This window comes from Galendromus occidentalis, unplaced genomic scaffold (assembly GCF_000255335.2).
Source record: "Galendromus occidentalis unplaced genomic scaffold, Mocc_1.1 scf7180000077485, whole genome shotgun sequence".
In the NCBI taxonomy this organism is placed as follows: Eukaryota; Metazoa; Arthropoda; class Arachnida; order Mesostigmata; family Phytoseiidae; genus Galendromus; species Galendromus occidentalis.
In genome coordinates, this window is record NW_003805473.1 from 532,045 (window position 1) to 552,175 (window position 20,131).

Here is a 20,131-nt window from a genome sequence, read left to right on the forward strand (position 1 = left end):
CGGAACCTCTGGAGGAACGGAAGAAGACGGAGGGGTTCTAGAGAGCTAATCGATAAGGTTTTGCTTTGACCTTCCGCCAGCCGACCTCCCAAGACTCCCGGTAAGGTCGGAAGGAGGCTTCTGTGTCGGTGTCACGATGGGATCCCTGTTCCACTCCGCTAGTCCCCGTCGTTCGGGTGGGATTGCATACAGACTTTTGCGACGGACTTTTATGGGAACGAGGAGCTCGAAAATGGCAGCCCCAGTCATCGTCCCTGCAACAGAGCAGCACACTGCAACGGTTAGTTTCATCTCAGCTCGCCTGAGAGCGCACCAACGGGCGTAGCGCTCGTAAGCAGACTCGGAGGGCTGTCGGGGAATTCTGACAGCCGGTTGGGACAACAGCTCGGAATACTCTCCAGATTCCGATCTTGGCTACTCTACAGTCCCTCCTTTCAAGATGGAGCCTCCGGTCGGCCTGAACGGTGCGAGGGACTGTTCCTCGAAACGAGTTTCGCTTGAAAGAGGAGTGGAACTTCCTGTTGCATTCTGACTCAAAAATCGCAAATCATTCGAAGTACTCAGTATTTCTCAGAACTTTCTCATCCTCCTTCCGCGACGTCTCGAAGTCGTTGTCGACTCACCGAAGCTATCTCGAGAATATGAAAGTCACTGACTCCGGCTGATTCAATCCATCTCGCCTCAGGTGATTTTCCTCCACGGTCTCGGGGATACTGGTCATGGGTGGTCCGGAGAGCTTCAGCGAATTCGGAAACCCCATATCAAATACATATGCCCAACCGCGTGAGTATTCCGAAGCTTTGGGTACCCCTTGAGATTTTCACCTCCATCGGCTATCGTCCCGAACGTGTTCTGGCATTCCCTGGCCTACCGATTGATTCATCTGATCTGTTCGTTAATGGGCCGATCAACGAAAAAAAGCATTATCTGAATCCAAGGCTTTTTTTTCTAGACCTTCGATCCCCGTCGCGTTGAACATGGGGATGCGCATGCCAGCTTGGTTCAACCTCTACTCGCTAGATGCCGAAGGCCCTCAAGATGAAGCCGGAATCAAAGCGGCCAGTGAGACCAGTGAGTTCTACTTCCGACCATTCGCTGGATCGATTTGTCGTCTATGCTTCCAAGCGGAACTAACTTCCTTCTTCGAACTCTCTTCAGTCCAGAAAATCATCAGAGATGAGGAATCGGCAGGGATCCCTTCCGAGAGAATAATTGTAGGCGGTTTTAGCATGGGCGGGGCTTTGGCCCTCTTCTGCTCGCTGACGCATAAAAGCAAGCTGGCAGGTGCGTTTATTCGATGGGGTCTCGTTTTATTATCTCGATTGTTTGATTTTGTCAACTTTCGTATATCTATAGCGTGCTCTCGCCCTCGCAGGAATTATCGGATTGTCGACGTGGCTGCCGTTAGCCGACCAGATCCCCGCGAACATCAGCGCAAATGGTCAAGTTCCAATTTTCATGGGTCACGGAGACGCCGATGACATCGTACCGCGACGGTGGGGCCAGATGACGGCGACCGCACTTCAGAAGTTCAATCCGAACGTCAAGTTCAGCGTTTATGCCGGAATGGGGCACTCCAGCTGCAAAGAGGTTCGTTGACCCACTAATAAGAGGACAGCCTGCAGCGCTGTCGCCTCGTTCGCTCGTCCTCTGTCCTTGCATATGGCGCAGCCTAGTCATGAAGCGAGGCTGACGAAAGTGAAGCCTGCTGGTGCGTGGCTTCGGCCGATCAGCATCCCAGGGCATCGTGGAACATCCATTTTCTAGTCTGTCAATCCTGAATGAGGGCCTCCATGACCAGGTTCAGAGAACCGCGACTCCAGAACGTCGAAATAACATTTTCATCGGCATGACATCGGTCGCAGCTGTAGTCGACCAGGAATTCCTCCGACTCGTACGTGATCGAGAACTGAAGTCTGCTCGTCCCTTTCCAGGAGATGGACGAAGTAGAGAGTTTCATTCAGAATCACCTACCTAAGCAATAAGCTTGACGAGGACCCCACCAGAAGGACACCGAGCGAGGCATCCTCCGATGACGCCAGGCTGCTTTCAGGACTGATGTATCATATGGATTGAGTGGTTTCCAGAATGGAATCTGTCAGCTGAAGAAATGTGACTTACTTAGAAGGCTCCTACAGAGGCTTCCATTCAGTCAAAGAGATCGTTCGAGAGAGATGGGAGCTCACTGAGTGCCCCATAAGCCCATCGTCGCTTTTCGTTTTCCTCGACTCGAGGATGGAATCATGTTCACGATTGACGAGCACATTTGTTTGAGAATCGGACTGGAGCCGTAGAGAATAAATGCCACGGACTTTCGGGAAGTTTACCGTTTCCAGAGCATCGTTTTTTCATGAATGGAATCCCTAGTTCAGCCTCCCCTGTCCTTAATCCATGACGTATGAACTGTGGACTGTCTCCCGTTCGCACCGTATGAGGTCATCTCGAATATTGAGTTCGGTCCTTCCCGATGATCATGCTCAGCATTTCGCGTTGGGCTGTTCGAGGCTATGCTGGGTTCCCGCGAAGAATAGATACAAGCTACTGCAGCTGCGCTGGTACGTCTAATCGTGGAAACCGTTCGGTGGACGCGATCGTGAATTGAGTTTCTCGTGGAAACTCAGCCCGTCCCACACCAGGGAACTGGCCTGGCTCATCTACGGCGGCCATTTCTATTCCTGAGCCCGATCATTGCTGGAAGTCGTGCTTCATCGTGATCTGCGAGAGCGGATCGGCTCGAGCGATAAGATCTTGGAATCCCCTCGACGAGGAAGGTCTCTATGGGAAGCGATTCAGCGAAATTCTTCGTTATAATGCCCGGCAGAATCTCCCATCGGAGCCGAGAATGCGGCGTTCAATGAAGACATTCAGGTCAGTCTGATCAAACGAACGATGTCGAAGGGTTTATTCAAATATTTCGCTTCGTGTCTCGAATACATACATATATGATACAGAGTAAATATAGACTCTATATATGTCGCATAAATTCTCCGTAATCGCAGGGTTCTAAGATTTGGCAGTGACGATAGCTTTACTGACAACGCAGTCGTCGTTATGGGAAGCTGCAAGCGGAGTATCCATGCTCCGGATGATACATATACAATGATTTATGGAAAAGACGCTACCACGAGCGTTGACTGTTGTAGCTTTGGCTTGACCATACGATACATCGTCATCTACATGTCGTCCCCTACTACGATCACATCGTCGCTCATCGTCGCTCTCGCACGCAACCTTTCATTCACCATATCGTCCGAGTGAGCTTACTCATGAGTTCACTAGAAACTTTAATGCCCACGAAATCCGCGGCTTGATCCCCATCAGATCAACACAACTGAAGTGACTGTCTTCGCTCCCACTGCCGAAGCATGAGTCGGTTCGGAAGCTGTCCTGCTCAGCGGTTGATTGGTGAGTGATCTACTAGATGTTCATATATGTCCATCATCCCTCTTTTGACGTCAATTCGCGTAAGCAAATCTGACAATAAATCAGCATTTATGTATTGAGAGGTAGAGGCTCTCCTTGAAATGTTCACCTCTTCAGTATTGAATCGTGCAAGCGTTAGGACAGATGATCCCTCTGCCCAGACTAAACTTGAGCTGCATTTCCCCGCGAGTAATTCTACCTCGTCAACTGCCCGCCACCTTGCTGCATCGTGAAACAGTTCGCAAACTTCTGCTAAACAGAGACGACGGTCAGAATCACGGACGTCCCCTTAAAAATGTGGAATTCATGTGTATTTTATAAACGGTCAACAAAAGTAGAAAGAGACCAGCGCCACGCAACGCGGAGTCACTTCGAGTTGAATCCGCGAAACTCATTCAAACAGTGCTCAGCCCTAACTGCTGGTCAGGATGAACGTCTGATCCGTACAGACACAAGACGATGTCCTATATACAAAACGGCAGTCGTTCACGTCAAGTAGCTTATAGTATACAAGAAAACTCCAAGCCCATGAGCCTTCGGTCACTGTATCGGACCCAGATTGCTGTACTGTACTGATGCGCATGAGTGGGGCTCGCGACTTCGACGCAGCGATAGAGATACACGGCAAGCCCGCGACCAAAGTCAGAAGCGTCTCGCAATGACGAGTTCGACGAATAGCGCCGATCATGTCGTCAATTCATTTGCCGGCAGACGTCAAAAAACTCAGAGTCAGAGAAACGTGTATGGACGAAAATTGCAGAAACAATAAACAGGTTTCGGCAACGGCAGTGTTTCCGGCTTCAGAGAGGAGAGGAGGAGGATCCACGGACGAGTTCGAGTTGGCAGCCGTAGCTGGGCCATGGGAACGATGTACCTAATCTCTCCGATCTTTGATGACCCGATCACTCTCCTTCACCGTTGAGTACATGCGACGACTTCAGTCCTCGGTCTCTTCAGCATTGTGCCGCACCAGACTGCGCGAGGTCGGCGGGAGCGGCTGGGGCATTGGAACGCTGGTCACGTCACTGAATTGATCCCATTCCCCATTCTCCCTTTCGATCCACAAACTAACGTTATTGTCCCCACCGGATACGGCGAGCACGTTTCCGGTGATCGCCCACGACACCAACCATACAACGTCCGGGAACTTCGAGAGCTCCTTGCTCCGCCAAACCTCTTTCTCTTGGGTCCAAATGATAACACGGCAGTCCTGGCCGCAGGAGGCGATTATGTTCCTGCCCTGTCCGAGGCACGGAGCCCACGCAACGTCCCGTACCTGGAATGATTCATATGTGTATCGAATCGTCCATCACATCAGCGAAGAGAGCACTCAGGCGTGAGGGCTGTACCGAGCTTCATGTCCTCAAAAATCGGAGGCAGCGGAAGATTGTCAGAGAGAGAGTAGTGAATGAGAGCTGTGACTGGATGAGGCGCGTCGGACCCCATTGAACATCTCTCGGCCCAGAAGAAGCGAGAAACTGCGCTCCCTCGAGAACTTAGTTCGTCTCACGACTAACTCCGCTCGAATGACAATTGAAGGCATGGCTGGATTCCGACTCTTGTCGGATATCGGGAGTCGGGAGCGACAATGAATTCAGCGAGTCACTGGACGCCGCGTATCGGCAAACTTCTAGATGCATCTATACCATCGGGGAATGAATTATTGCGGTGACATGACCCAGACGGCGACTTCACCCGGAGCTCAGAACAAGACGGCCCTTTTGGCGTGGGACTTCGACCAGACACTCGGGGCGGAGTTTCGAAGTGACTGACAGAGCACTGATGGCGGCTCGGGCCGTTCCCCCGTTTCGGGGTGTCAAAGAGGGAAACTCCCGCTTGGGAGTTTCCTCAATCTAGGCACCATAGGATCGATTTCTTCCAACCCGTGTGTTCGAGAAACGGATTGAACAGCCGATGACCAGTGCTATACCGGTGGCCGCATCGGGTTGCACGGAGCGACGTGTACATGTGCACATGTGCACAGAGCGTGAGCATGTGCGCGTGCATCGGCTGACTAAGGTCGGAATGGGTTCCATCATGTCCGCTTCCCTCAAGGAGAGTGATTGGAGACTGGCTGAACTAGCTCATCTCCCGAAGCGGAAAAGGTCCATACGGGGCACAATAGAGGCCCGAATGAGAACGTATGGACATTCATCCATCCATTCTTGTTTCCACGCATTCACCGACTACCATAAACAATCCGTTACGGTACAATGTTTGACTGGCCTTCCATTCTCGAATCGGAAGGCTTTCCGGCGCTTCTGTCGAACCCATCCACCGCCGCCAAACAAGTAGTGCTTCCTGATGGTCAATGACCGCTCGTACGGGTGACGAGCACGAGGCTCACCGCAGCGTAGAACGAAGGCGCACACCACGTCCAAATGAGCGCGAACCGGAATGAACGGAACCAAGAAAATCGGGAGCTAATTATAGGGAAATATTTTGGCGTAGTGGATGACTCACCCAGTCCGTGTGACCCTCCAATGTGTGCTCGTTGATCCACTTCTGAGTTTCTTCGTCGAACTTCCAGATCTTCACGAGATTATCGCAGCCTCCCGTTACGAATCGTTTGTTTTGTAACGCCGGCGCCCAGCTCACGGCGTTACAGCCGACGTTGTGCGACTCAATCTTGACCGATTCCCACCTTTCGGAAAAAAAAGTCATCAATGAAACTCTTGTCCTCAGAACGCCCCGGAAGCCACCGCATCGGGGGCTCTCATTAAAGGGATTGCTCACCGAGTTTCGGTGATGCAAGTATGAACGGAGGCTGTCATATCGGAACTCCCGGCAACCAATATCAAGCCGAATTCTCGAGGAGCCCAGTTGATTGAGTTAACTGAAGATGTGTGATCCTGAAAATTTCCAAACCGTTAGAAGAAACTCGCCTGTAGGCTCGATCTTGCGGCTACAGCTGAAGAAAGAAACAGCGAGGATGCTGAGCGGATGCCAGATTCAATTCACAGCTCGTCGGAACTGCTGCTCCCGAGTGACATACACATGTTTCCATTCACTTCTGGCTCGGACGTCACGCGTTACTGTCGGTCACCTCGACCCTTGCACGAAAATTGCAAGAGAGCTGAAGGCTCGTCTTCCCGGGGAGATTGATTCAATCGGGGTGACCTCCGGAGTGGCTGAATCGGAGCGGAAGACACACGCCCGAAGACCCAGAGTCTCCAAGAAGCCATACGTTCACAATATCTCCAATGTATCCAGCTTTTGAATACCGAGCGCCGGCTTCAGTGGAAGCCGATCGTGCATGGACGAGGCCTCCGTGGAACCGGAATTTCCACCGAAAGAAGTCTTCCAACGACCGAAAACTCGGTGGTCGACCAGCGACGCATAACGGAACGAGTCCTCACCAGAATCTTCCGCAATGCCGAGCGATAAGACGTCAGGAGTCAGCGGAGAGCGGTCAAACATCCAGCAGCGAAGTACAATAGAGACGGCTGAGCCGAAGAACCCTTCGGGCCCCCCATTGTAGCGCGGTGAACATCTGAAGGGACTGATGCAGAACTTTCTTGCGTTTATTCTCTGGGGCAGATGAGGTTCGTTGCCGTTCCATGGAGGAGCCTGAGATAGCAGCATACCGGTCGGTCCGTGAGCTGCTCTCTCCCTTTACTCCCCGGCTCAGTTCGGCTCACGCGCTCATAGTCAATTTCTCGCGAACTTCCTCCGTCAGACGAGATCAGGCGTCGGAATGCGGGCCTATTAGCCAGGAAATACCTGAATGTGCAACCTGGCGGACTCGAACGCACGTGAGCGAGACATGCTAACATACTATTCTTCCCTTACCTTGTAGGTGAAGATATTCGTCCAATCGTCTGGCGTTGCACCCATTTTCCAAACGATCACGGTTTTGTCATAGGAGCAGGATGCGAGTATGCTGCCGAAAGTTGGATGAGCCCAAGCAACCTGCCAGACAGGACCTTCATGGCCTTCCAACGTTTTGATGAGCGTCGACTTCTTCCGATCAGATATGTCGAATACTTTGACTTTCTTATCCGAGGAGCAGGTTGCAAGATGTAGCCCGTATGCATCCGTCTGGGCATCGTGCTGATGGAATAGGACGCTTTTCTCAAAATCCGATTGAAATAATCCTCTGAACAATCATGCATCTACCTGGACCGAGTAGAGGTAGAGAAATTGACACCTGAATTCGCTTTCGCTCAGAATATTCTGATCCTTTCGCCGATGACATCATACCACGAGCGCCATGCGATCGGGAAACGCGAAATTCGAGGAATCTTGAATCGCAATGCCGTGGTCGCTAATGGATAAGGGACTACTCTCAGGAAGTGCGCAGCGGAACGCCCGTCTCTCCAGTCGGAAGTGCGCAGATAAGTCATCGCACGACAAGCGTCGAACCGAAAACAGCTTCCAGGGCAACCGGAATCAGGATGCCGCTCATTTCCAGGAATGCTCGCGACTCCACATCGTACTCGACGATGGCCGCACAGTCGCTTTGCAATGATTTGAAATGAAAATCCAGGAGATCCCGCTTCTAAGGGGCGTCCTTAATGCGCACGACAACGCATCAACCTCCGAAGCTGCTCCAGGAGGCAAAGCTCCCAATTCGAGAAACCTCCCCTGCATTTCGGTCGTGGGGAGCAGATTGGAAGCCCCTATGAGTGCTCCCTCCAAGCAAACTTTCAAGATTCTATGAAAAAGTAATTTTTCTGTCATTTCTGAATCAGCGGGATTAGCCGTAAAACGTGCGCCGGGCACCAGATGAGGCTCATAGCGACAGAGGCAAGTGAGAGACGGAGCGGCGACTGCGTTGTCGGGAGGGAATCCGTGTCTTCCTCCCTGAACAACTCGAAATCGATAAGCATGATAGGAGTCGATAACAGAGCGTTTAATTTCAGAATCCCCTACTCACCACCATATCCTCATGCGAGGTGTCCACCTGCGTATGCTCCACTTGTTCTACCTGGAAACAGTTATATCGCGCTTGAAGTACCGAACACATGACCGACGAGGAAATTTCATCTCGTAGCTCTATGACGTCCACACGGACGCAAGAGAACGTCATATGATTCTCCAGAGCAAGTCTGCACTCCAGAGACACTCAACAAGTAAACTCCGCTGCGTAATAGAGGGATGGAGTTCAGGTGGCAACACTACGCAGAAGCGCAAAGTTTCTCTTGTGATATCTGGAGCCACAACGCTCCGAGGCTTGAATGAATACATCGAGTAACCTGTCGAGAGCATGGCACTTACCATCGTGGCAGTGTCTGTTCTGACTTGATCCGATGAAAACAAAACATGCTGTTATCACGTTCGTTTGTTGCTTGTCGAGTCTCCTCCTTGTTGTGGAGAGGAGCTCCTCTCAAAAGTTCGGAGAAAGTCGAGTCGCTCCCATACAGGGTTGCCGACCGGGTACCACACCGCGTACCACGGACGTACATCTCACGGCTAAACACATATTACGGAGAGAAAAATCGATCTTCCCGAAGCCTTTCAATGCGCAAAGGCATACCTGGAAGCGATAAGGTATTCCCATAGACTCCTCACGATCAGCTGGGGCTCCTAAGGGTCACTCAGACCGAGCATACGCCAGCACGGAAATTCAACAAAAAGTAAAACTAAGACCTATTCCCAAGACCTGCGAACGCCGCGACTATCCGGACAATGGCATGAACAGTGCGAAAGGCCGCAAAAAATGCGAGAAACCCTTCGGTTCGATGCAATCGAGCCGGTTCCGAAGAGGTGGGCTCAATTGGCGCCTCTCTCGGGGGTTGTGGTACCTCTGTGGTTACAAAAGCTTCCGCTCACTGAAACAGCGTACCACTTTAGCTGGGACGAGTTCGTTACATTCAGTCACTCAAGGAGCAAATTTGGCCGCGAAATAGCAATGAACACAGGGCGCCATCAATCAGAGTGAAAGGGCAGAGTATCGAGATCTCGGTGGTTTGTCTCTCGAGAGACTCTCGAGAGCAATCCGGCTCAGTGTCTCGGTGAGCTCCAAGCACTCTCGTGGGGTCTCAGCCGGAATTGGCGGCAACTGTCTCCGTATCCGAGTTACAACGGGGTCTTCACGCAGTCACGTGCGATTGTTTTGAAGTGCAGCTGGCTGCAGGTGTCTTCCAGAATCGCGATGATCGAGGAGGACGTCAGCGACGTCGAGTTCCCTTGTGAGCAGGTTGGCAGCGGCCAGGACGATGATGAGGACCTGGTTCTGATCACCAGGGAGTTGCAGGAGCACAGTTACTCCAAAGTGAAGCTCAAGCTATTCGAGCAGAGGTAAGTTCTCCCTTAGTTTCAACTGCAACGACTGCGGTCTGTGCTGCTCTTCTCGTTCTTCGAATGGCCGACGACGACACCGTTACACTGGGGTCAGTCCTCGCTCGCAGTTCGACGATGTCTCATTGGTGTCTACCGGACGAACTGGAACTGTCATCAACGGTGTGTCTGTCCATTCGAACGCCGGCGTCAGATGTTTGACTGATATCACCTGGCTTCGATTTGTTTGACAATACCGTCCGAAGTGTCTGTGAGTTACTTGCGACAAGAGAACGATCAACATTCGGCCATGTATTCTCGAACGAAGCGATACGTCTGTAAGGGGGCCCGATGCAAGCTCATCTTCGATTCGATCACGGAGAGCATTGATTGAATGTACGCTCGGCCAGAAACTCGATCTCCTCGGAAGATTCGAAGAGAGTTCGAATTTCATTCGAATTTTTCTCCACATTCACAGACGCACCAGGCACGCCCAGGATCCTGAACCCGACTTGCCTGCTGAACAACTTCATGGATGGCGCGTCGTAAGTTATCTCATGTCGACCAACTGCCGTAGTTTCTGCGGTCCCTTCCTCGATAAGCCGGAATCATCCATGAGGGACTACTGGAGAAATTATGGAGAAGGTCTCAAAGATACAACATGGCTCGGAAAGGTGCGTTTGACTTCAGCTATTCATTCTCTGCTCCTGTTCTCATCGGGGTTCAATCATTGCCCGCATGAGCTCGGGTCGGTTCGTGCTTCTTTCGACTCCGGAATGCCTGAGTCCGGAATTCCGCTCTGATTGGATGTTTTCATCGCGAACCGCCCCGAGCCGCGAGAGCCGCATCAACCCCCCCAACTCGCTGTGCTTGAAGCCTTCAGATGCATACCACAGCGATCGATTGAGTGGAATGCGGAGTCTCACGGACGCCGACTTCGACTTTCAGATCAAGCAACAAATCCTAGAGAAGAAGACCTACGAGTCTTTGAGCGAAATCGTCACCGACATCCGATTGATGTTAGAGAAATGCTATCTGACCTTCGGACCGCACCACCCGATCTCGAAGAAAGGCATCAAACTCGAACAGGTTCTCGAACAAAAAATCAACACTTGGCCGCTGTCCCTCCGGGAAAAGTGCTCCGTGGACGCCACGAGAAATTCCGGCATTCCGAGGAGTCGCCTCAAGGTGGAAGACGGCGAATCTATGCTGATCGCCATCATTCGGCACGAGAAATCTGTCAAGGAACGCGAACAGCGCTTCAAAGCTCGTGAGGGAAAGAAATTCGAGAAAGAAACCCTCACTCTGCAAGCTGAAAACTGGGAGCTGACGGAAGTCAGTGCGAAAGTGGCAGAAGTCCAAGGCATTTGGGAAGTTCCGCACGTGGCTCATTTTCTTTTCCTCGCACAACACGCGCTCGGTTTTCCCGAATTCACCATGTATGAATTTGAGCGCTCTCTTCTGTATCCAAAAGCCAGTCTCCTGCTTCACTCGCTGATGACGTGCTTGCTGACGACCGGTTTCAAAAGCGTCAGCTCAACGGCAAACAAACCCCCGATCAGCTACAAAGAGTGGAACGACAAGCTTCGCAACAAGCTTTCGGGATGGTATAAAACGTACGTCAATCACGGCGTGGCCAAAGTGTTCGAAGATGCCGGAGTAGAAGGCTCGTTCTTCGAGAGCGTGGGCGAGAATAACCCGTTCAACGAAGTTAACGAAGACGGAGAGTGGTCCACTTTTGAAGATTTCCCTCTTCCGGCAAGGGTGGCAATCGTAAAAGGACTCTGTGACCAAAGACTGGTGAGTGTCCGCCTCATTCGCTCGGAGTTTTGCTCGTCATTGAGGAATCGATAGCTTTTGTGTCTCTGCTTAAGTCCTAACTAATGCTCTTGATCTCCTCTCTTCCCAAGGCCAAACATAGAACTGTCCAGGACTATTTTGTGGAAAATACTTATCCCGGGGGAGAAATGCGCGAAATCGTTCTCGGAGTTGATCTGAGCAAACGCGAATATTTCTATTTTCCTTGCTTATCGAACCACGACGTTCGAATCTACTCACGGCTCAAGTTCCCATCGAAAGCCCACGATGATTGTTACCAAGTCGCTATCAAACGAATCCCACGAACTCCGAAACCTAAGAAGCGCAAGAAGAAACAGCACAAAAACACGGTGGAAACTAAAAGTAAAAGACGGAGCGCGAAACAAGCGGCTCGAGCTCTCCACGATTTGACTTCGTCCGACAGCGAAGAGGAGTTCGACGAAGAGGTAAGTCAAAGAGATTCTGCCCCAGAAACCTGTTCGAGCACCTCGTCTCGGTCGAATAGCGGGCGTTTCTTCGCGAGTCTCGTCCGTCTCAGATACGTTTTCTCGAGCATTCTGGAATGAATTTTTCCTCTCTGATCCAGGTGATCATTTACAATTCACATGGCTGCCCGATAATGAATCCCGGAGAGCAGCAATACGAACTGGGCTTCGCTCTCGCGGCCGACAGCGTGAAATCGTTGAGACTCCTGATCGAAAGACTCAAAAACGAAGCCGACGTGCACGATAAGGAGAACGGCCAAAATGGCTGCGAAATAGAAGAAGACGACGAAACGACGAACGACACCCAAGAGAACAATGGTATGTTTCATAGATTGTTTTACTGATCAAGATAGCCGCATCGGGCGTTCAATTGCTGAATCAGCGAGCGGACTTACCTAATCGACCCGAATTCTCCTGAAGGCGAGGAAGCAGATCATTCGAACGAAGACGAAGAAGACGAAGTGAAGTCAGGCAGCGATTCGAGATCGATGTCGGCTCTTGATGATGAGTCCTCGCAAGACGCCAATCAATTCCAGCCGCGGAGGTCATCGAGAACCCACCGACAGACCCAACGTTTCAGCGAAGCGGATTCTCCGGCAGAGGACGAATCCAGGAGCGGAACTGCACTGGTTGCGACGAGGAGATCCTCGAGGAGGCTACAAGAGAACGGCGAAACCAAAGTAGAACCCCTCATCATCAAGAAAGTTCCCGAACATAGGGAACGCCTGACCATGAAGGTATGCAACCTCGCAGGTGCAACGTGACGCAACGCTCCACTCGCACGCTTTCTTTCGAAGCTTCGCAGGGATTCCGTATCCTGCTGCGTTATTTATCTTCACGGAGACCCTCAATTGCAGATTGTCCTGAACAAACCGAAGACTGACAAGAACCAGCCTTCGAACAAGGTACTCATCTCGACGCTGGAAGCGATTCTGGATCAATTCTTGCCTTACGAGCAAGGATTCGCGCAAAACGATCAGCGAACGCGACTGAAACTGTACACGGAAGTCCATCATCCGAATCTCCTTCAAGAAGAGCAGAAACAGAAGGCCGACGAAGATAAAACTCGGAGGTGAGCTGAGCTTTAATCCGGAGACATTCCAGTCCTGCTGCGATCTCGTGGCCGAGTCAGATCTCCCGGTCGGAGAAGTCGGAACAATGAGCCGGAAATATATTCTCGTTTCTTTGCAGGTCGAAACGAGTCAAGGATCCGTGGTCGACTTCGTCACAGTACATGGACAACGAGATTCTCTACGGAGACTCAGCGTTCGATTGCCTATCCGACTCTGACGAGGAGTCCGCAGCCAAAAAACCTCAACCTACTAGAAGGTCGACTCGTTACACCAACGGACCCGAACAAGAAACTGAGGAGGACAGGGAATGGAAATATCGTGACGGTGAAAGGTTCTAGACGATAAAGCGTAAACGATGATCGTGTTCGATTTCGAACAGAACCCGTCGACCGTCCCGAAATTCTCACTCCTCGAATCCGCCCCAGACTACCTTCCAAACCGTGATGCACTAGGTCTTAACTGGCATACCGTACTACAGACTGTAAATAATAATTAGGTCTGCCAATACCACGAATCATCAAAGCGTCAAGAAGGCGATCGAATGGCCGCTCGATAGTCCCCGTAACCGATCGACCGACCAACAAACAGATAAACAAACAGAGCAACCAACCCGTTCATGGACTGAGCGTTCACGCAGCAAGCAAACAATCGTTTCACGACGATACTCAAGGCGAATCAACCCTCAGACATTCATCTCGGTTTCTTTCTAAATGAAATCTGACGTCCAACGACAGGCTGGCGACTCTGAGACTGAAAGAGTAGGACCTTTTGTAAATAGTAGTAAGACCACTACTTCCGCTTGTGTTACAGAGAAGCTCGATGCGAATGACAATGTTCGTTTGTGCGCTCGTTCAATCGATCGATCGATCGCTCCTCCATTCATCACACTGTGTATCAGCATCGATCCGATCAGGTCCATCCGGAGCGAAGTAATATAACCCCTCTTAGCCGGACAGTCATAGAAAGAATCCCCGTGAATTCAGAATCTATCAGAGTTTCAAGATCTATTCTCTCTCTATATATATATAGTGGTAGGCTTAAGGAAGACACATCATTTTGTACATTTTCGACGTGGTCTCAACATCGTGTTAACATGTAATTGTTGGAGAGATAGATAGATGGATTGATGGATGATCCCCGTGATCCGATCTGCGATCTTGTTAGAGATCGAGATTCCGCGCGTCGAGTGAATAAAGAAGGGACCGATTCTCTATTCTGGATGAATATAGCCGGTTCTTGAGAAACAGCACCTCGTCTTTGGAATCGATTCATTGTCACTTTATTACCAAGCCCCGGATATCCGTGTGTTAATCCGTGATCCTCGAACAGACGGAATGCGCGTACGAATCCGCTAGATTCTTACTGTTCGGCCGAAGACCGCGCCAACAGCAGTTTTCCGAATTCTTCGGACACGAACGTCAGTAACGGGTACTGATGCGGACAGTTCTGTAAAGCAACTTTGAAGTTGATGGGCGAGGGGATAGCGGATAGGAGTCATGGAGTCCAAGTTCTCGAGAGGCCGCTGGGAAACAAACCTGCATATCGACCAACTCAATGAAATGCTTCCGCTTTTTCTTCTTCAACAGTGTTTTAGTGATGAGTCCTTCGCCAACCCCGAGCATGCCTTCGATCTGATCATCGCGCAGGACCGCTGAAGAACTTTCAACGGCGCTCCAAGGAATCCCGGAGAAATATTTGTGTCCCACCAGATCGCGGTACGATTTCGAACCCAGTCTCACTGAAATGGGATGGGGCTTGCTCGAAAGGGTCTGGCTCGACTTCTCGGAGAATACTTTTGAATGAATCAGATCCACAGCTGCTCAAATCCTAGACCTCACTGTGCAATGCAACAGCAGCTCACGTTGCGGGTTCTTTCTCAGAAGCACCTTGCTAAAGTTCAGAAAGTCCGCCGTCGCCGCACACCAAGCAGGATAGATAATATTGTATGTTCTCAGTACGTACGACATGCGTTTGCGGCTAACCGAGCGCGAGAAGCGGAAAGGTGAGGATCCGCAGTACATGTGGTAATTGGTCAGACCGACCGACCACCTGGAAGAGGTGGTTCCGTGCATGGCAGGCCGAGCATTTGAGTCGTATTACGCCTTTCCATCAAGCCAGAATCGACTAATAGGGGTAGGTATACCAATCGGCTGCCCTGCCATACGGAAGTTGATTCAAAACTTCAGGAGCAGTGTAGGTCACAGTACCGTTGAACATGGCGTCATGGAACTCGGCACTTGACCGTCTGTTGAAATTCCTGCTTGGTCTGACCGATGGGTATTTCCCTATCGAGATCTTGCACGTGTCGAAATCGCAAAGCTTCAGCGCACAGCCGCTCGTGATTATCACATTCGACGGCTGGAATTTTCATCGCTTCCAAGTCAATGGCTCGCCGAGGGTCCGGATGAGATCGAGAAGGGCTGCCCCCCCCAGAACCCAAGCGCTAGGAGTCGGTATCGAATTACCTTAATGTCTCTGTGAAGAAAGCCGGTCGAATGCATGTACAGAACTGCCGAAACGAGCTGAGCCGTGAGGAATTTCGTCACCGTGTGAGAGAGGTTACGGAAGGAATGGATCAGCCGATATAAATCTATGCCATTCACCGGCTCCATGAGCAGAACATAACCCCTCGAGCATCTGAGAATTTCCAAGGGCTCTCGGAGTTAGATGCGCCAATAACCGAGAATGGAGTAGCTATAAGTTCCTTAATTCGACCCATTCGTGATCCCTACCTGAACGATGCATGCGTGACAACAATTCTCGGATGTCTGAGGAGACGAATCGCTGCTTTCTCGTGGAATAGACCTTTAAATGGCTCACAAGTGTGTCGTTCAATCAGCTTCAATGCCAGGGGCATTCCTCCGAAAGTCGTCTTGTACACAGTCCCGAAGCCTCCTTGACCTTAAGAAATTCTATCCCGTAGAAATGTGATATCGAGAGAGTAAGGAATCGAGAGCTGGATGATAGGAGAAAGTCCCCACTGACCGATGAGACTATGCTCCCGGAAGCTGTCCATCGAGGGCAGCAGTATTTTCGGATGTCTGGCAGGTAGGGCGTTTTCGAGCGAATCGCGCAATTTCTGGTTCGACCTCTTCCAAGTCAAGGGCGAATCGAAACCGTCCATAAGATCAACAATGACGTTCAAGAGCTCGTCGAAAAGCACTGTGCCCAACTGAAGATTGAGAGTCATCAGTTGCTGGATGCGGTCCCGCAGGGCTTGTTCGGGATCTCTTTCTCCCATTCGCGTTTCGATTTATCGCGGAGGAAATAATCAGGTCCACTCACGCGGGCGGCAGATATCGCTTTGATGGACATTTCTGCGATGAGTCCAAAGATATTCTCGACCTCATCCAAGATATCGCCTCTACTCAGCACCTTCTTCCTAAATCTGACGAGAATCTCGTAGGTGACGAGGCACATCTGTTCGTTCACGAAAAACTCTTCTGGAGTGTGCGTCAGTTTGAACACCCGTCGCCGTCTCAGGAAATTCGAAAAACCACAACACACCCTGCGTGTGGAAAGCCTAGACAGCCGGATAGAGGTTCGATTTATAGCTCTGGCTAACGGCGATCCGACTCGAATTGAGCAATTTATATATAGTGATAATGAGCAGATTCGATCGTCGCTCTATGATACTCTTCTCCTTCCCTCTCGCGTCGACGGAGTGGGAAGGAAGAGACCGAAAAGAGAGATAAGAAGATTTACCAAGAGAAGTCTGAGCTCAAATGCAAGCGTTTCGACATGGTCGTCGAGAGCTTCAGCTCAGAAAAGATCTTTAATAATGGCAACTGTGCTCGATCGTGATTTCATGATGGATTCTCCAAGCAGGAAAGGCGGCTTCGTTGTCGTCCTCAGAACCTCGGATCATGAATCATGATTAACCAAGGACCAACCATGATCAAATGATCACTCATCAATTAACCGCTGATCGAAGATTGATTACGCATCGATAAATCATATCATCGGCGATCTTGTTTCTGGGGTTTCGGCCGGATCAGATACATGTCGTGAATGACGTCCCCTATTCCACCGTGGCGGACGAGATCCTTTCAGGTACTTGCGCTCAATTAGGGGCGAATCGACGGTAGCTCGGTCGCCTTGATCTCCGCGAAGCGTTCCGATTCGGATTGACATTTCATTCGCTGGCAGTGCTGCAGAAGTTCTTGTGGCAGGAGACTTCGGCTTCCCTCACGCACAATCCGCGATCCGTTGGGGCGAAAGCTTGGAACGAGCTGTCTCGGATGGGACGGACCTGGTGGAGTCGATACTGAACTTCTGACAGCCGAACGCATTTTGAGTAGAAAAGGTTTCCTCCCCTCTCCGAAGGTGAATCGACACGGGGGTCGATAGACACTCCATGTGCCTGCAGGTTGTCGCGAGACCCGCCTGCGGATCGAAAGTCGACAACTTCATGCACGACTTGAACGATGTCTGCGTTGAGTCTTTGTGACAAGAGGAGCGTATTCCCGGGAGTTTCTCCTCGGTGGTGGCACATTTCCCCCTGATGACTGATGGGACGTGGATTCTGCGCGAGTTTCGCGGTAACCGCGATTCCGGACGGTTGCCAGCGACTCCCGACTCCGCGAAGTTCATCAATCGTACATTCGATTGTAAATCAACCTTTCTTCAGACAACTCGAATGAAACTCCTCTCTAGATCGTGGTATCAGGCTAAATAAGAGAGTCGGAAGTATTCCGAGTCTGAACGAAGCTTGATGAGACCGGGCCCGTGCTTGAGCTAGGCCACGAGCTTGGAGACATGTGCGGATCAAGACTCAAGACTCGCCACGAGGGTCGAGCTTGCAAAGCCTTTTTGTTCTCGGGAGCCGCTCTTGCCGTTAATCGGGAGCGACATTCGCGATCTCCCGCGATATCGAGGGAGATTCGGGGCTCTCTGCGAACTTCCAGTTTCCTTCCCGCATCGCACCATGGAAACAGTAATATTCCTTCGCGCGGAAAATTTACACCCCAAACCTAAGGACCTCAGGTTTCTCGACAATCGCGCCAGAACACAGAAGTGTTCGGTTGCTTGAAGCTGCCCGAAGAGCTAAAATTAAGAGCCTTCTTGAAATGGCTAGGTCTTCGAGCTCGTCCAGTAAGGAGTGGTGGAATATAAGTTCCGCTTCTTGAAACATCCTGAGCAGATCATGAATCATGATTCATCATTCATCACTGACCGTGAGACATTCCCTCCTCGAAATCATCTCTTGCAGCAGCAGCGACGTTGAAGAACTCGCCGGTGTCGGTCGGTTCGATGCCAAGTCATGAGTCGTGAGGCTCTAGCCAAGATAGGTGCATGAGGCGAAATGGAAGCGACACGATTGGATGAAAAACTATGCTACGAAACCAAACTCGAAGAGAAATCGATCCGAACGCCCCCAGGGAGCGAGATCCAAAACTGAACCATAAAATCTCTCTGAACCTGATATCGGCTCGCAGCGATATTTCTCTCGCCGCATCGCCACTCGCTGAGAATAGCGGCTCCGAAGACACTTGAATTGTCTCGGATGTCGATCCTTGAATCAGAATGGCGGAATCGCGCGTGTCTCCAATGGGTCGAATGTGGTCGATGTCCTCCCCACAAAGAGAGGGAACATGAGAAATGCGCTTAAGTGGAAATCAAAACAAGCCTGTGAGCTCGTCATCGAACGTCGGCTCGCGGGAAGCGATGAGAAATCATTTACGTCGATTCTCTAGTTGGCCAAAATGAGACCTAGCTAATCCTGTCAAGACGTCAGACGTGGATCAGTGTGAGTATGAGGCCGGCATTGCCATCAGCAAGGCTACGTCACCACGGATACGCTACAAACAGAGGAAGCCACAAGTGAGAGATCTCAGAAGACTGTGAGAGACTTCGTGCAACACGCTTCGATCGAATACTTCGTCCTGAGTGACACGTCTCCGCCAGGTACTTGCTTTCGCTTGCTTTAGAATATTCTCGCATTGGCTCGCGATCGATCCTAACGATTCTGCGAAGTGATCGGAGTCGCTCCGATAAACCTGTTGCGCGAGAGCTTTCAACAGCGACTATTTCGTCGCGCCAAAAGAGCCATCGAGCGAGACTCTTGGTCACGGGCCGGGTTGACCTCTTGGACTGATCATGGATTCGTAATAATGAGATGGATGTACATACACGGTGTGGAATGAAAGCGTCTGGAACGATTTCGAGAGACGACGATTCCAGGGGAAGAGGACTCCCGACGAATTCGAGATCATGGAGCCCCATTACTTGGAGAACATGGTCGGAGCCCTAGCAAAGGACCCAGTATGGTTTGCTATTTACGTTTCGGTGATTCTTGTTATGATCTCGATGTTGGTGGGGACGAAAACAATCGTTCGCTTCACCATACTGCTATGTGTCCTGCCCACATTGAGGTCGATCAGACGCGGAGACGCCGACATTTTCTGGGCGAGGTGAGTTATCTCGCTCGAATTCGTACTTCGAATTTCTTCAAAGATTCTATCTGTCGTTCGCTTCCTAATACTTGATTTTCATCGCTTCTTGTTCCCACAGATACTGGATGATTGTCGGTCTCGTCAGCAATTTCGGGCTGCCGTCTTCTGTTCGAGCCGGAATTTTCATTTGGTGTTGCGCACCCCATGCGGCTAATGGCACCAATGTCATCTTCGCCCTGATCTCCAAGTTCATTCAAGCATCTCTATTCTGAGCTGAAAGGGTTTTCGACATCACGGCTAGGCCGAAGACTGCCGGAGCGGGAGCCGTGGCAACGATCGTTTTACCGATTGTCGGCTGCATGATTGGACTGCCTTCGCAACACTGACTCGGTCCGAGTACCGTGTGTATACATTGACGATTCCTAGTGACGACCAACATTTTCCTATCCGCTGAGTGAGCCATGTAGAATTCGATCTTAATTGGATGACTTCGGCCCTTGTCTTGTCTTACCAATCATTCACAACCTCGGACAGAGCGGCCTTCAATCGCCTTGTCAATGCCGCACATCGCACTGTGCAATGGTATGAAAATGAATAAAGATCATTCATAGCAATATGACCTAGGTACGGCCATTTATTTCCTTGTTCAGTCCTTACTTTGAACTGACTTCCTCATCGGTTTAGAGAATATACGAGATTCCTGAGTCCATTAGTT

At 50.8% G+C, this 20,131-nt stretch overlaps 5 protein-coding genes across 5 annotated transcripts; 3 read left to right on the plus strand and 2 right to left on the minus strand.

The window, feature by feature from the left end:
- Nucleotides 1-143: 143 nt before the first annotated feature.
- On the plus strand, nt 144-2,298 carry Apt1 (Acyl-protein thioesterase 1). Its single transcript, XM_003745740.2, has 6 exons — nt 144-280; nt 686-783; nt 953-1,071; nt 1,159-1,284; nt 1,376-1,590; nt 1,935-2,298. Exons 1-6 carry the CDS (start codon nt 212-214, stop codon nt 1,983-1,985), a joined length of 678 nt encoding a protein of 225 aa, XP_003745788.1. The 5' UTR covers nt 144-211; the 3' UTR covers nt 1,986-2,298.
- A 1,688-nt stretch (nt 2,299-3,986) lies between these two features.
- On the minus strand, nt 3,987-8,410 carry LOC100900069 (protein SEC13 homolog). The gene is made up of 5 exons (XM_003745741.2): nt 8,303-8,410; nt 7,216-7,476; nt 6,160-6,275; nt 5,887-6,067; nt 3,987-4,699 (listed from the first exon to the last, which is right to left on the minus strand). The coding sequence occupies exons 1-5, from the start codon at nt 8,390-8,392 to the stop codon at nt 4,361-4,363; spliced, it is 987 nt and encodes a 328-aa protein (XP_003745789.1). The 5' UTR covers nt 8,393-8,410; the 3' UTR covers nt 3,987-4,360.
- A 1,110-nt stretch (nt 8,411-9,520) lies between these two features.
- LOC100900277 (uncharacterized protein KIAA2026) lies at nt 9,521-13,678 on the plus strand. Its single transcript, XM_003745822.2, has 8 exons — nt 9,521-9,666; nt 10,124-10,319; nt 10,594-11,445; nt 11,556-11,909; nt 12,050-12,266; nt 12,369-12,685; nt 12,806-13,020; nt 13,140-13,678. The coding sequence occupies exons 1-8, from the start codon at nt 9,521-9,523 to the stop codon at nt 13,357-13,359; spliced, it is 2,517 nt and encodes an 838-aa protein (XP_003745870.1). The 3' UTR covers nt 13,360-13,678.
- Nucleotides 13,679-14,380: 702 nt separating this feature from the next.
- LOC100900419 (probable serine/threonine-protein kinase DDB_G0277449) lies at nt 14,381-16,764 on the minus strand. Its single transcript, XM_003745823.1, has 9 exons — nt 16,727-16,764; nt 16,307-16,529; nt 16,007-16,193; nt 15,754-15,922; nt 15,487-15,658; nt 15,186-15,379; nt 14,883-15,070; nt 14,557-14,759; nt 14,381-14,467 (listed from the first exon to the last, which is right to left on the minus strand). Exons 1-9 carry the CDS (start codon nt 16,762-16,764, stop codon nt 14,381-14,383), a joined length of 1,461 nt encoding a protein of 486 aa, XP_003745871.1.
- Nucleotides 16,765-18,770: 2,006 nt separating this feature from the next.
- Nucleotides 18,771-20,032, plus strand: LOC100900212 (uncharacterized). Its single transcript, XM_003745742.2, has 3 exons — nt 18,771-18,928; nt 19,205-19,434; nt 19,535-20,032. The coding sequence occupies exons 2-3, from the start codon at nt 19,235-19,237 to the stop codon at nt 19,686-19,688; spliced, it is 354 nt and encodes a 117-aa protein (XP_003745790.1). The 5' UTR covers nt 18,771-18,928; nt 19,205-19,234; the 3' UTR covers nt 19,689-20,032.
- Nucleotides 20,033-20,131: the final 99 nt, after the last annotated feature.